Source organism: Physeter macrocephalus, chromosome 17, assembly GCF_002837175.3.
Source record: "Physeter macrocephalus isolate SW-GA chromosome 17, ASM283717v5, whole genome shotgun sequence".
Classification (NCBI taxonomy): domain Eukaryota; kingdom Metazoa; phylum Chordata; class Mammalia; order Artiodactyla; family Physeteridae; genus Physeter; species Physeter macrocephalus.
Genome location: NC_041230.1, coordinates 22606978 through 22622605, shown reverse-complemented (window position 1 = coordinate 22622605; position 15628 = coordinate 22606978). Strand labels below are relative to the sequence as shown.

The 15628-nt window shown below is 38.4% G+C and overlaps 1 protein-coding gene across 2 annotated transcripts in view; it reads right to left on the bottom strand.

Moving 5' to 3' along the window:
* Nucleotides 1-8448: 8448 nt before the first annotated feature.
* The window catches only part of CNEP1R1 (CTD nuclear envelope phosphatase 1 regulatory subunit 1), an 18034-nt gene continuing 10854 nt past the window's right edge, over nt 8449-15628 (bottom strand). Inside the window, exons 6-8 of one of the 2 annotated variants that reach the window (XR_003676559.2) lie at nt 13319-13542; nt 10142-10318; nt 8449-9114 (exon numbers count right to left, since the gene is read on the bottom strand). Coding sequence is in view for 1 of the 2 variants with exons in the window: in XM_007113754.2 (XP_007113816.1) it covers nt 13501-13542 (42 nt within the window). In the remaining variant the exon portion in view is untranslated. Of the gene's footprint in view, nt 9115-10141; nt 10319-12181; nt 13543-15628 lie in introns of those variants that run through there. The other variant, XM_007113754.2, reaches the window with a different exon arrangement.

Here is a 15628-nt window from a genome sequence, read left to right as displayed (position 1 = left end):
CGGCCATGGCTCACGGGCCCAGCCGCTCCGCGGCATGTGGGATCCTCCCAGACCGGGGCGCGAAGCCGGTTCCCCTGCATCGGCAGGCTGACGCGCAACCACTGCGCCACCAGGGAAGCCCAGGAAGGCTTGATTTGAAGGGTAGAACCGACTCCGCCTCCCACCAGCTAGTGACATTTGTCAAGTTACTGAACTTGCCAAACCTTTATTTCCATAATAATCAAATGCGATTAAGGATACCTAACTTGCCAGGTTATTGTGAGGCTTAAAAAAATATTATGGGGCTTCCCTGGTGGCGCAGTGGTTGAGAGTCCGCCTGCCGATGCAGGGGGCGCGGGTTCGTGCCTCGGCCCGGGAGGTTCCCACATGCCGCGGAGCAGCTGGGCCTGCGCGTCCGGAGCCTGTGCTCCGCAGCGGGACAGGCCACAGCAGTGAGAGGCCCGCGTACCGCAAAAAAAAAAAATTAAAAAAATAAAAAATAAAAAATAAAAAAAAATATATATGTATATAATGTAAAGCGCCTAACTCCAAGCCTGATGTATGTATGTAGTAGGTGCTCAAAAAATATTAACCACGATTTTATTTTGTGCCTAGCACAGCTCCTGTCATAAACAAAGTGCCTATTTGATGGACTCCCTAAGAAGTTACTAAACCTTCCTGCCTCAGTTTCCTCATCAGTGAAATGGGGATACCAATAATATATACGTAATGGACTTGTTATAAGGATAAATGTGTTAATGTGTTTAATATGCTAAGAACAGAGACGGGCACATAATAAGCACCATATAAATGTATGGTTGAAACTTTCATTTAACAAATAACAAAAGGATTTTTTCACAAATATTTATTGAGTACCAGGTACAGTGCTGGGCATTGGGATAAAACAATAACCAAGACAGATATGGACCCTGTCATTTGTCTTTGTCCTTATGGAGTTTACAGTTTAGTGAGAGATGTGTTAAATATATAATTATGTGAGTATTTAATTACAGTTGTGGTAAGTACTCAGAAAGAAGGAAAAGTACAGGAGAATCTCATGTAGTCTTTATAATTACATGTATTTATGGAGCACCCAATAGATATATAGCTTTCAGGTCACCAATGTGTGAGAGAAAAGTTCCATCCCATGGCAACCCTACCCTCAAAGAGTTGACTGTCTAGTAAAGGAAATGACTAATTACTATAGCATATTTTGGAAAATAATCAGAGGTGTAGCTAAAGTTGTACAGAAGCTGAGGCCTATCAAAGACCAACTTTAGGTACAAGGAAAACTTGGAGCCCCCAGATATATGTTGGTGGGTTTTACTTCCTAGATCTCTCTTTTCTGGCTACTGATCTCCTAACCTCCCTAGTCCAAGCTACTATCTTCTCTTGTCTTGACCACATGGCCTTCTGGTCTTTTTCTACCCTCACCATCCGTTGAGAAGCTGGAGTGATTTCTTTCAGAATGAATATCCCTCCAACTTTCTCATGTGCACTCCTTTGCTTGAAGCCTTTCAATGGCTTCCATTTCTCTTAGGATGGGGATCAAAATCTTAGCCGGCTGCAGTGTCTCATCCCAGCCTGCAGCTTCATCTCACGTCACCTCCTGCATTCTGCCCTTAAGCTGCCCTCCAAAGGGCCTCTTCTGCCTAAGGACTTTGGACAAGCCCCAGACCCCAGCCCTGTCACGGTGAATGCAAGAGTCACTTCTTCATAGGTGCCTCCTCTGATTTTGAAGTCTGAGGTGGGTCTCCCTTGAGATGGCACATATCCTGTTCCTTCGCTTCAAAGCACAGTTCAAAATTACAGTTAAACTTAAATTTGTGTATAGTTCTACACAATTCTTATACCCATACTCTGCCCAACTGCACACTAAACCTTGTGAGGATAAGACTGCCTGTTTTCACACATCACTGTCTTCCCAACACTGGCCAAGACCTGGCACAAAATAAGCATGCCATTTCTTAAATGAATAGAGACCACATAATCAAGAGAGTAGGGCATGCAATCTAGACAGAATAGGGGGAGACAAAACAGATTCTTGCTATTTCTCTCACTGTGGGGATGAGCAAGAAAAAATAGTTCAAAACCTTAGTCGGGGGAGAACTGTGGGATCTATTTCATTACTATTTCCTGTGAGAAATTACATTTCTGCTAAAAATGAATGATAAGCTATTTAATGAGCTTAAGAGCCCTTCCAGGACCCACCTAAGATCATCAGTCTTAGGGGAAGCCCAGTGACCTTTAACCAGTCTAATAATCCAGGTTAACCAGGCATTTTAAAAAATCCAGCCAAGCAATGATTGACATGATCAACGTCAATGATCCAGCCAACCATCCCCTTTTCCTACAAATTATCATTGTCAAGAGGGAATTTTTGAATTAGATTGCTTAGAAGCCTCTTTCCTTTTGAGACAATAAAAATGCTTGTAATCAATTATTTGCAGATAAATTTTGTTTTAAATAGGAACTAGCTTTTCTCTCAGACTCCTGTTTCTCCCCCTTCACACGTCTGTTGGGTAATCTTCCTAAAAACACACTCCGATCAATATTCGTTGAAAACCTTTGACAGTCCCCTGTAGGTGCATAACTGAACCAGGTAGAATCAGGCTCAGACTTTTACATGACTTACCTGTGCGGCCACAGCACCCTGCCACATGCTTCCAACACCTCATCTCTTGCCTGGGAGCCTCCTCAGTCACCCCAGAAACTCTTTGGACTTTCCTTTACCCAGGCCTGGGGGCTATATAGCTCAGCAAGCTTCCCCAGTACACCCTGGCATTAATCATTTCCATTTTCCTGATACACAGTCTCAGATCTACTTCCAGTTCCTCTGAGTGTTACAGACTCATTGTGGGATAGGAGATGTAAACCAAAAAGATGGCTGTCCTGTGGGGCCAGGCCTGTTGTCCTCCTGTCCCAGAAGATACTCTATCCTCAGCCCTCCGTGTACCGTTTTGTACAGTGCAAATCTACACCAGGGGTTCTAAACGGGGGGATGACTTTGCCCCTCAGAGGACAAATGTCTCCTGGGCAGCAATATTGCCCTAGGGTAAGAATCAGAGAAATGTACTTTTGTTGAGTGACTATTTGCTTATTGGCCTAGACTCTATGAAGTTAGATATAATTTATAGATTGATAAATTGCAAATGATTTTGTCCTATTGAGATGCAAATTATTTCTGTCTAGTAGAAAATATAACCTCAAAGAATACAATTTCATTGCCTTGTAGGACATAACCAATTTCATACCTAACCTAGCAATCTTCTTTCTTTTTTGAGGTATCGTTGATGTACATTACATAAGTTTCAGGTGTACAACATAGTGATTCACAATTTTTAAAGGTTATATTCCATTAGTTATAAAATATTACAATTTATATAAAATATATTCCCTGTGTTGTATAATATATCCTTGTAGCTTATTTATTTTATACATAGTAGTTTGTACTGTTTGGTGTTTTTTTTTTTTGGCCGTGCCACGTGGTTTGCGGCTTGCGGGATCTTAGTTCCCCAACCAGGGATCGAACCCATGCCCCTTGCAGTGGAAGCTAAGGAGTCTTAACTGCTGGACCGCCAGGGAAGTCCCTAGTAGTTTGTACTTCTTAATCCCCTCCCCCCCTTCCCTCTCCCCACTGGTAACTACTAGTTTATTCTCTGTATCTGTGAGTCTATTTCTTCTTTGTTATAGTCACTATTTTATTTTTTAGATTCTACATATAAGTGATACCATACAGTATTTGTCTTTCTCTGTCCAACTTATTTCACTTAGCATAATACCCTCCAAGTCCATCCATTTTGCAAATGGCAAAATTTCATTCTTTTTTATAACTGAGTAGTATTCCATCATATATATATACCACATCTTCTTTATCCATACATCTGTTCATGGACACTTAGGTTGCTTCTGTATCTTGGCAATTGTAAATAATGCTGCTATGCACATTGGGGTGCGTGTATCTTTTTCAACTAGTGCGTTTGCGCGCTCTCTCTCTCTCTCTCTCTCTGTCTCTCTCTCTCTCTATATATATATATACACACAGGAGTGGTATTGCTGGGTCATATGGTAGCTCTATTTTTAGTTCTTTGATAAACCTCCATACTGTTTTTCACAGTGGCTGCACCAATTTACATTCCCACCAACAGTGTGCAAGGGTTCCCTTTTCTCCACATCCTCACCAACATTTGTTATTTGTGTTCTTTTTGCTGATAGCCCATTCTGACAGGTGTGAGGGGATATCTCACTGTGGTCTTAATTTGCATTTTCCCTGATGATTAATGACGGTGCGCATCTTTTCAGGTGCCTGTTGGCCATCTGTATGTCTTCTTTGGAAAAATGTCTATTCAGTTCTTCTGCTCATTTTTTAATTGGGTTGTTTGTCTTTTTGATGTTGAATTGTTTATGTATTTTGGATAGTAACCCCTTATCAGTCGTATCATTTGCAAATATTTTCTCCCATTCAGTGGGTTGTCTTTCCATTTTGTCGGTGGTTTAGTTTACTGTGCAAAAGCTTTTAGGTTCAATTAGGTCCCATTTGTTTATTTTTGCTTTTATTTCCTTCAGTTTAGGATCCAAAAAACTATTGCTGCAATTTATGTCAGAGTTCTGCCTATGAACACAACATTGTAAAGCAACTATACTCCAATAAAAATTCATTTAAAAATAAATTAAAAAAACCAAAAAAAAAAAAAAAAAGAGTGCTGCCAATCTTTTCTTCTTTCTAGGAATCTTATGCTTTCCTAGCAGTCTTGTTTAAGTATATTTTTCCTCACTGAATAAATTTGTTCCTCCTTTATACCAATTTTACAATCTTCCTGGTTCCTTCATTAAGGAACTGACACATGCTCACTATACGTTTATTTGATGAATGAAAATTTAAACTTGTTGAAAATCATCCTTTGACAGTGTTTATTCATAAGGCAAGAAGGGTGTTCACCAGGTACTATGAAGCAAAAAGGCAGGTTACAAAGCAGCATATATAGTATAATCCCATTTTTGGAAAAACACACAAAGGGAATACCTATGAGTGTTTAACTATAGGGGGAGTTAAGGGAGATCATTTAAATATATTATTTTTCAACTATTTTAGTTTGGGGGTTTTCTAGAATGAGCAGGTAGTATTGGCTTATTTATTTATTTATTTATTTATTTATTTATTTATTTATTTATTTATTTATTTATTTATTTATTTATTTATTTATTTATTTATTTAAGCCTGGGCTACTCTTCGTTGCGTTGAGTATAAATAAATAAATAAATAAATAAATAAATAAATAAGCCAATACTATGAGCAGGTAGTATTGGCTTGCTTATTTATTTATTTATTTATTTATTTATTTATTTATTTATTTATTTATTTATTTATTTATTTATTTATTTCTGTTCGTTGCGTTGAGTATAAATAAATAAATAAATAAATAAATAAATAAATAAATAAACCAATACTATGAGCAGGTAGTATTGGCTTGCTTGCTTATTTATTTATTTATTTATTTATTTATTTATTTATGGCTGCGTTGGGTCTTCGTTGCTGTGCGCAGGCTTTCTCTAGTTGCGGCGAGCCTGGGCTACTCTTCGTTGCGTTGAGTATTTAGGGCAATACAGATTGCCCTAAATTCCATCTAACTCACTTAACCTTTGGAAAGGAACAAACCTTAAATGGTTTTGATCCAAACAGAGTGATGGGAGAACATTTTAAGAGCATCCTATTTACCCAAAAGTCAACAGAGTCAGTTCTATCTCTTCGCCTAAACCAGTATTGTCAGTCTTTCTCATTTTAGCCTTTTTAGTGGGTGTATAGCTCCTGGAACCTTCAAACATTGCTGGTGGGAATGTAAAATGGGGCAACCTCTTCAGAAAACAGTTGAGTGGTTTCCTATAAAGTCACGTACACCAGCCCATAATCCAGCAATCCCACTCCAGGTATTCCCAAGAAAAATGAATATATCCACACTGAACTGTACATGAATATTCACAGAAGGTCTATTAATAACAGCCCCAAACTGGAAACAATCCAAATACCCATCAACAGGTAAATGGAGAAACAAAAAAAAGCAATGAAAAGGAATGGATTACAGATACATATATTAACATAGACAAAAAGTCTCAAAAATATGTTTAGCAAAAGAAACCAGACAAAAGAGTACTATATGATTATACTATGATTTCATTTATGTGAAACTCTAGAAACCACAAATCTAAAGAGCCGAACAAGAGTTGCCCAGAGCCAGGGGTTGGGGATGGAACTGACTGGGAAATGGGGGGATGGAACCCTTTGGGGTGATTGAAATGTTCTGTGTCTTGCTTGTAGTGATTGTTACAGGGGTGCTACATTTATCAAAATCCATCAAACTGTACAGTTAAAAACTGGTTTTTATAATAATTAGAGAGTTGTTTTACGTAAATTAACCTCAGTAAAGTTGATTTTTTTAAAAGCCTTTAGAACCTATCCCTGTTTTGATCAGTTCCCCCATATTCATTGGTAATTAAAATGGGTTCCATTCCCTATTTGGAGAGTGAGGGTCTCACTGACAGTATTTATTGAGCCATCACTATGTGCCAGACACTGCTCTAAGAGTTTTGCACGTATTAAGCTATATAAACCGTCAACAATCCCATGTGACGTTAGCATCCCTATGTTAGAGATGAGAGAACTGAGGCACAGAGAAGTTAAGCTACTTGCCTAAAAGCATGTGATTTGCAAACGACAAATATGGGACTGACCCTACACAGTCAGACTTGAGTTGTAATAAATGCAATACACTATCTCCTAATGAATTTGTTGGTATTTACTGAAGAGCTAGCAAACTGAGGAAACCAAAGTTTTAATGGGTAACACCAGATAAAGGAAGGAACATAGAAAATGACTATGTATAAGAGCAGAGCAAAGGCTCCCAAATTGGGTAAAATGCTCTCTATACCTGTTTCTCCACTCATAAAATGAACTACTCCAGCTAGCAAACTCATATTCATTTTGCTACCTCACTGAAAAGAAGTATTTATATATATACACAATTTGAAAAATCATAAAAGGAGGAACGGCAGTCCCTTGCTTTACTTCTTCCCAACCCCAAGCCCATTCTAGGAAGTAGACATTCTCAACTCTTCTACCTGTTTCTCCTATTATTATCTCCATGCTCCCAAATGATAAGCTATTACTTTTTCTTATTTGTCAGTATCATATACTATTTCTTACCTTCTTGCCCTGGTAGGTAAGGACTTGGCTCTCCTGTACCCTCTCCCCCATTTCTCCTTCATCCAACAAAACTGTACCACAATTAAATCAGCGATCACTATCCAAATTACTAGGACAATGCAAATATTGCTCACTGCTAAACTTCTAAGAAGTCCACTAAAGCCAGTCTCTTTCTTATACAACCTTCATTTTTCTTGGAGTTAATAATTGCCTTTTTTTCATTATCCTGGCTTTCCATCAATCTGCCATTATTTTTTTCCAAATGTCTAACATCTTTGTCAACAGTATTTGCCGTATGTTCAAATATATCCATTCCAGTGATCTCCTTCCTTTCCTCCTGCCCTTATCTGGACTGGGAATTCTCTAAGGATGCCGCACAGCAGTCATACTGGACTGTCATTGTGACTTGAGTATTGGGTTCCCCATTTCCTTTGAAGTTGTTCATACATGAAGAGATAGCAATGGCGTTCACTGTGATAATGTTTACTGTGGAAGCTCTTAACTGGAGTCACTTTATTTATTGAAAAAGTATTCTATATGCATGAGCTCACAAATGTAATCAGATATAATTTCAGAAACCCAGGCCCGGACCCTAGTTTGTTCTAGTTTGTTTTTTTTTTTCCAAACTGTTGCTATTTAAATTTATCTGATTCTTGATTCAGACAAACCAACTCTAAAAGAGACACTTATGAGGCGATTGGGGAAGTATGAGCTGAATATTTGATGGTATGAAATTATTGTTTTAGGGGCTTCTCTGGTGGCGCAATGGTTAAGAATCCACCTGCCAACGCAGGGGACACAGGTTCAAGCGCTGGTCCGGAAAGATCCCACATGCCGCGGAGCAACTAAACCCATGCACCACAACTACTGAGCCTGAGCTCTAGAGCCCTCGAGCCACAACTACTGAGCCCACGTACAACTACTGAAGCTCGCGTGCCTAGAGCCCGTGCTCTGCAACAAGAGAAGCCACCTCAATGAGTAGCCTGCGCAGCGCAAGGAAGAGTAGCTCCCGCTCGCCGCAACTAGAGAAAACCCACGCGCAGCAGCGAAGATCCAGAGCAGCCAAAAACAAATAAATTTTTTTTAAAAAAGCAACTTCTAGCAAGGATATACAGTATTTCTCTTTTGATATACTTAATGAAGTTATAATAGACTTAGCTATTTTAGTTTCCCTACTGTTATTTACCTTACAAATCTTAGCATTTAGCCTTCTATGGTAAGAACCTCCCCATAAAACTAGGTACATTACATAAGAAAACTTATGACTTAGTGTAATTATGTACAAAATTTAAATACCAAAGTTAAGGTTCATTCATTCATTCAACCAACAGTAACTGAGCATCTTCCAAATGCCAGGTGCTCTAGGGTACTAAAGATACACAGATGACAAGGACTCAGAATACAGGGACTTTAAGTCACCTGCCTAAGCGGTTAATGGAGGAACCAGGACTATGACCCAAGTCAATCTGCCAGGCTGGACTCTTGGCCCAGAGACCCCTTACCTGGCAGATGACATCACGCTGGGTTTAAAGTAGCTCCCTAGTCCCTTCCAGGGATGGGTCAACTCTCCTCAAAGCATGCTCTTTGGAACACTTCTTCTGTGTAATATTCTGTAAGTCAGGGTCTTATTGGCAAGAAAGAGAAGCTGACTTTGGCTGATTAAACAAGACAGACTATCGAAAGGGTATTGGGTACCTCACAGGATTTTGGGGAGGTCTGGAGAACCAGTTCAAGGCTAAACTTTTAGAAAAAAATGCCCAGACCCATGCCATCAAACTGGTCTGATGAGGAAACCGGTGCCACTACCACTGAGCACTACTAAGTACTCTGCAACAGAAACTTATCTTTACGGCCTCACCCTTGTCCCAAATGCAAAGGAGGGAAGTTTTCTGGGTTGTCTTCAGAGACTGGACTCATTCAGCTGGCATTCCCCACACCTAGCAAGGGCATTCAAAAAAACCTTGGTAGACAAATATCATGACAAATATCCACAGTGTACATTAACAGGCATTTCACAAAATGTCAGGGAAACAGGTTTCTCTACTGCAGGACCACTTGGAGCTTTTAATATGCTTTGGAGCATAGGGACTCTCTAAGAAGAGAAAATAGTTCCCAATCATTGGTGATCATTGAAACTTTATTTCTGTAACAGGTAACCCAGGATGGAAAAAGCGGTAGACTTTATGCTCAACTGCTCCCTCTCTTGGCCTCCCACAAAGTCCCACTCATCTGACTACTAAAAGCTCTTACTTCTCTGGTTCAGGAGCCCTCATCTCTCACCTGGACTACACAGCAGCAGTTCCCAACTGCCCTCCAGGGCATGGCCCTTCAGTCCACACAGGAGCAGTCATGATCATAAAATGCAAATCCAGTTAAGTCACTTCCCTACCAAAACACTTTGGTGGCTTGCCACTACCCTCACGAGACTCCCAACCCCAGATGCCTACTTACCTCCAGCCTCAGCTCTTGTCACAAATCCTCTCCAACTCCTCGCCGCCAGACAAGTTCAAGAACTGCCTCTGCCCCACCCCTACCCCCCACGACTGGCCCTTCAGATCAGAAGGAAATAACCTCTGTCAAGTTGTGTCTGGGCTGGCCCATTTCCTCTGGGCTCCTATAGCATCCCACACTTTTACCTCTCATAGCACTTAAACCACATGGTAACTCTCAATCACTGGTCTGTATTCCCCACCAGGCAACAAGTTCTGAGAGTGCAAAATTCTTCCTCACACAAATACCCAACAAAGCACTTGTCACTTAAAAGGCAGTGTACAAAGGCGATGAAACAACACACCTAAAACTTTCAGGTAATGGATATCCTTTTACTTTCTTTTTTGTCTCTCACACAGACTTGCATAGCACACAATCATTCACTAAAAACATCAATTTAAAAAGTGTTTTGTGTTCTATGATGCAGACAAGGTGCACCTATTTTTAGTAGAAAAAGATAGAAATTATACTTACCTAATGTAAAGCATATAGAAAGTTTAGTCTGGAAAACGAATGAGACTCAAGTTTCTTTGGTTTCAACAGGAGAGGAAATGATAGAGCCACTTTAGTTGCTGATGAAGGCAGAGCATCTGTCAGCCAGAAGGATGTAGAGACTCAAGTCTCTACAAAATGCCCATCAAGAGTCCAGTTCTAAAGGAGAAAAGAGCCACTCAAAAAGCAGCACTATCAGGCAGTCACAGCCTTAATGTTTTCAGTGAAGTTGCTTGAAAAAACACCTAGAACCATTTTAGGTTTCTTAAATCATTCAGGCCAAACAGCCTTTCTCTTTGTATTTAATCCAGTATTCAGGAGTTTGCTTGATTCAAAAGATAAGCACAACTTCCTCCTGGCTATCTCAACTGAGATGCTGATATTAGGTAAAGTTGTTAACAATGAGGTTTTTTGTTTTGTTCCTTTTTTTATTTTTATTTTTTTGCGGTACAATGCGGAGGCTCTGGAAGTGCAGGCTCAGCGGCCATGGCTCACGGCTCTAGCCGCTCCGCGGCATGTGGGATCTTCCCGGACCAGGGCACGAACCCGTGTCCCCTGCATCGTCAGGCGGACTCTCAACCACTGCGCCACCAGAAGCCCCCTTTTTTTACTTTTAGTGTTTGGTTTAACAACTAGATTTACTGAGCATTGACTCTGTAGCCAAGCACTGTTTAAGTGCTCTCCATGAATTAACAATTTAATACTCAATATAAGATGACTGGCGATATACCTATATCCTATACATTATCTTCCTCTACCGAGGAGATTGGCATTATACCCATTTTATAAATGAAAAAACTAAGGTTACTAATTTGCCTAAGGTCACAAAACTAGCAAGTAGTAGATCTGAGTATAAATGAAAAAACTAAGGTTACTAATTTGCCTAAGGTTACAAAACTAGCAAGTAGTAGAATCCAGTTTGGCGTAAGAGTTTACATTCTTAACCATACCATTATAATGGCTCATGACTTAAGTTCAACACACACACACATAAACATCCTTTCAATCAGACTCAAGAGACTTGGTGTTGGTTGTCTTCAATAAGTCATGGGGACGTAGAGTAAAGTCACTTTGATAATCTAAGACTGTCTTCCCCACCTGTAAAGTTAGAGGACTAGACTCAACAGTAATTTCGTTAACAGTGTGGAAGAGCATATGAGACAGTGAGGGTGCTAGTGATGAGAGGCTAACCTGACAAGGATCCTTGGGCCATTTCAACCAGAGCAAAGACTTTTTGGAAAATGAATTGTTGTTAGAAGTAAAGGTATGAAAAATCTTTGGAACTGTAACAAAAGTTTCTTTCTTGGAGCCAATGGATTCCAAGTAGCCTGGCATCAAGAAATCCTTGAAAACCTCTCCAAGTACATGCACAGCATATGTACATACACAGACATATTTTTCTAGGGGAAAAGATTCAAGGATTTTGTTAAATACAAAAAGTAGCTGATGATTCCAAAAAGGATTTAGGACACATAAAATCCCTCTTCAGCTTTATACTCTTGGAGGAAACTAGTGATCCAGGTTTGTAGAGCTTAATTTTTGAGAAAACCTGCATTTCCTAATTAAACACCAAATATTATCAGACAATGATGAATAAGAAATATTAAAAGGGGACTTCCCTGGTGGTCCAGCGGTTGGGACTCCGCACTCTCAATGCGGGGGTGGGGGGGGCGCCCAGGTTCAAACCCTGGTCAGGGAACTAGATTCCGCATGCTGCAACTAAAAGATCCCGCATGCCTCAATGAAGATCCAACATGCCACAACTAAGACCCGGCGCAGCAAAATAAATAAATAAATATTTTTTAAAAAATGAAATATTTAAAGTAGTCACAGCCTAATAAACTGGGTACCTTCAACTGCTACTTGAAATTTGCTCTACCGGACACACAGTTAAAGTATCTCATTTTACTCAGCCTGTATCTGACTCATTTTATGTTAGCCTGTACCTGACACACTCAGTATGCTTAAAATTTTTTTCCGTTACAGACTTAAAATAAACCAAGGAAAAAGCCCAATCACTAAGTATATATAAAGTATTTATTTTATGCACATATTTACCTACAAAATTTACAGGAAATAAAACAATGCAGAATATATGGAATACCCTCTTAAAACTTCGTAGGAGCAGAGGGGTTTATTGCTGCAGTTCAAAGAATGAAATTTTGTACACATGAAAGCCAAGATGAACACGTTTAAGATAAACGGCAGCCTTGTTAAAAAGTTTTTTTGTCCTGTTTTTGAATTTTCAGCCTTATGCTAAATGAAATTTAAAAGATTGCTCGTGAAATAATTTAAACCTTTCAAAATCTTCTAATAAACAGGTAAAAGGCACCTCCAGTTCTTTAAAATATTTACAGCAATCCCAAAAGTTTAATTTTAAGGGCTGTTATAGTACATGTGGCTAATATGCATACACAGTATGTCATTAACACTCTCTAAACAGGAAGAATTGTAGACTCTAGTTGTGGCACTGCTCCCAAGTCATCCCTGTGATGGTGTGGCTGATCAATCACACCTGCACAAAACTAATGTAACAGCATGTCTACCACAGCATAAAATCCCTTTATCTAAAACAATGACTATCAAATTCCCCAGACAATACATAATTTATAACTAAACTTGTCTATTCAGAAGCCTTTGGAGTGTTCTTAAAATCATTAAAAAAATATAAAGTATATTTAGCATTAAATGAAAACAATGAACTGGAAAATATCACAATAGTGGCTGAAGTTCACTATCTAGTTTTAACAAAAACTGTTTCTCAAAACACCTATAATTTCTTATAACATAATGGAGATGAATTTTCCTTAGTCTAAGCTCAATCCGATGTTTTTCCTGCATTATGATTAAAAGAGAGGAGTGTAAGAGTGAAAGGCACAGCTATACGTAATAGCTGGTTTTAAAGAGCTGTGGAGATGGCCAGCAGATGTTCCTAAAACACTGGTGCAGGAGAACAAAGTCCACATAACATTTCCTTTTTAACACTGGCATTGATTTGCTATTTACAGTAGTTTACAAAAATACATTATAAAAACTGGATGAGGTTCTGTTTCTAAGTTTAACTTAGTAACATACATACATACTTCATCTGCAAAAATCTTTGCAGGATCTGAAGTACTAAAGTGACACTAATACTGAAACACAAATAAGCAAAGGTACCAAAGCACTGATTACACGAGTCATCACCATGAAGATAATCTGGGTAAATATTGCACATTTCTTGTCAGTTGTTGCTATGACGTTCACATATCCAACTGTAAAAAGCAATCCTTTATGGCTTTTTGCTGTATCACTTTTTGAAGAAAGGTTGTTTTAAGTCCCATAACAATGAGTGCAGATTATCATTGAACATGAGGCCTAGGTTTCAAAATTAGTTTTCCTGTCTGTAAAAATGAAAAAAAAAAAAAAAAAAAAGTTTAAAAATATACAGTTCTATTAAGAACACCACCACTTATCTAGAAACCTTAAAGGGCATTAGAACACCCCTCTATATTTAGTCAAGATTAAGCAATTAATAATTATGTTTTCAAAGTGTTCTTTGTGTAGAACTTTCTTCTAAAATCTTCAGTACTTTAAAACACACACATAAAATCTTTATTTGATGAATTCCCTATCCACTGGCTACCAGAAAATCAGCCAACCAACCCAGTGGATAAAATAAAATCCCAACTTATATAGATTAATTTATGCCTTACCATAAAACATAAATAAAACTATGTATTTGAACAAAAATTTTTCCCTTTTTCTAATATTAAAACTTTAATTTCCTCAAGTTAAAATGTAAACCAATGGTTGGAGCAATAGACGCTCATACACTGCTGGTATTCGGTGTACATGGATACAACTCTTCTATAGGGCCGTCATATTTATCCAAAAAAAGCATATACCATATAATCCAAACAATTCCACTTCTAGGAATTTATCTGAAGGAAACTAGATGCAAGGGTAAAGATGTACATTTAAGTGCTATTAATTCAGTATTTACTGAGTGCCCATTAATGTGCCAGACGTTGTGAGATGCTAGGGACCCAGTAATGAACTAGACAAAGTTCCTTGTCCTCACGGAGCTTAAGTTCTAGTGAAAAATGCACAACATATATAACATGCAAAGTGTGGTCATAGGGGATTAAATTATGATGTGGCCATAAAGTGGGACAGTATGTAATTAAACAAAATGGAAGATCTTGAGATCATGCAGATAAAAAAACAGGCCTGGGACCTTTCACACAGTTAACCTTCAGTATATGGTGGCTCTTAAATCCTAATGTTGGGTCAAAGAAGCAGGTTTGAAAAATTTGTAACATCGTTTTATTTTTTTAATGGTTCTTTATAAACTTGATTATAACATCTTTCTTTTATAAAAGTAAATGAGAATACACAGTAAAATATAAAACATGGTGATTATCTTTGGTTGGTAAAATTCTAGGTGGTTTTCAGAAACACACTTTATTGTCCTCAGGTCAAGTGTTGTCAGGATTCTGGGCTCCCTCTCAATTCTCACTTTCTTTTTGGTAACTCCTTGATATCTTGGTAGAACTTTGATACTAATTTTTCTACTGTTTTACTGAGGTATAATTCATGCACAATAAAATGCTCAAATCTTGTGTAGTTTTATGAGTTTTGACAAATGTATATACCCATGTCGCCACCACCCAGATCAAGCTATAGAACATCACCACCACTCAGAAAGTTCCTCCATGCTCCTTTCCAAGGTCAATGGTACCCCCCACTCCCTACATAACTGCTTACCACAGATTAATCTGCCTCTCTCTGATCTTTAAGTAAATGGAATCACACAGCGTGTTCTTTTTCATCTACTTCACTCAACGTGTTTCTGAAATTCATCAACATTACTATGTTTCAGCAGCTTGTACCTTTTTATATTGCTATTACAATATAGAATGTATAGTATTCCACTGTATAAAAACATCATGATTTTAATCCACTTTAAATCTATTTTAAATTACATAAGACATTAATGTAATCTCATTATAAAAAGTTCAAACAAGATGAGCTTAAAGTCATCCTTTCCATTCACCTCAAATACTAGCCCTCTTACAGAAGAAACCACTTTTAGCATGAATTCTTCCAGTTTGTTTTCTATGGATTTACATTCACATATATGAATAAAAATGTGGTGCTTCTATCATGCTGATTGAGGGTAAAATATATCACTTGGGATTTGTTTTTAAATAACCTGATAACAGGGAAGGTTGGCAGGGGTACACATGAATTAAGAATGGCCATGAGGTGATACCTCATTGCAGTTTTGATTTGCATTTCTCTAGTAATTAGTGATGTTGAGCATCTTTTCATGTGTCTCTTGGCCATCTGTGTGTCTTTCTTGGTGAAATGTCTATTTAGGTCTTCTGCCATTTTTTAACTGGATTGTTTTTTTTGATATTGAGCTGTTCGTATATTTTGGAGATTAAGCCTTTGTCTGTTGTTTCATTTGCAAATATTTTCTCC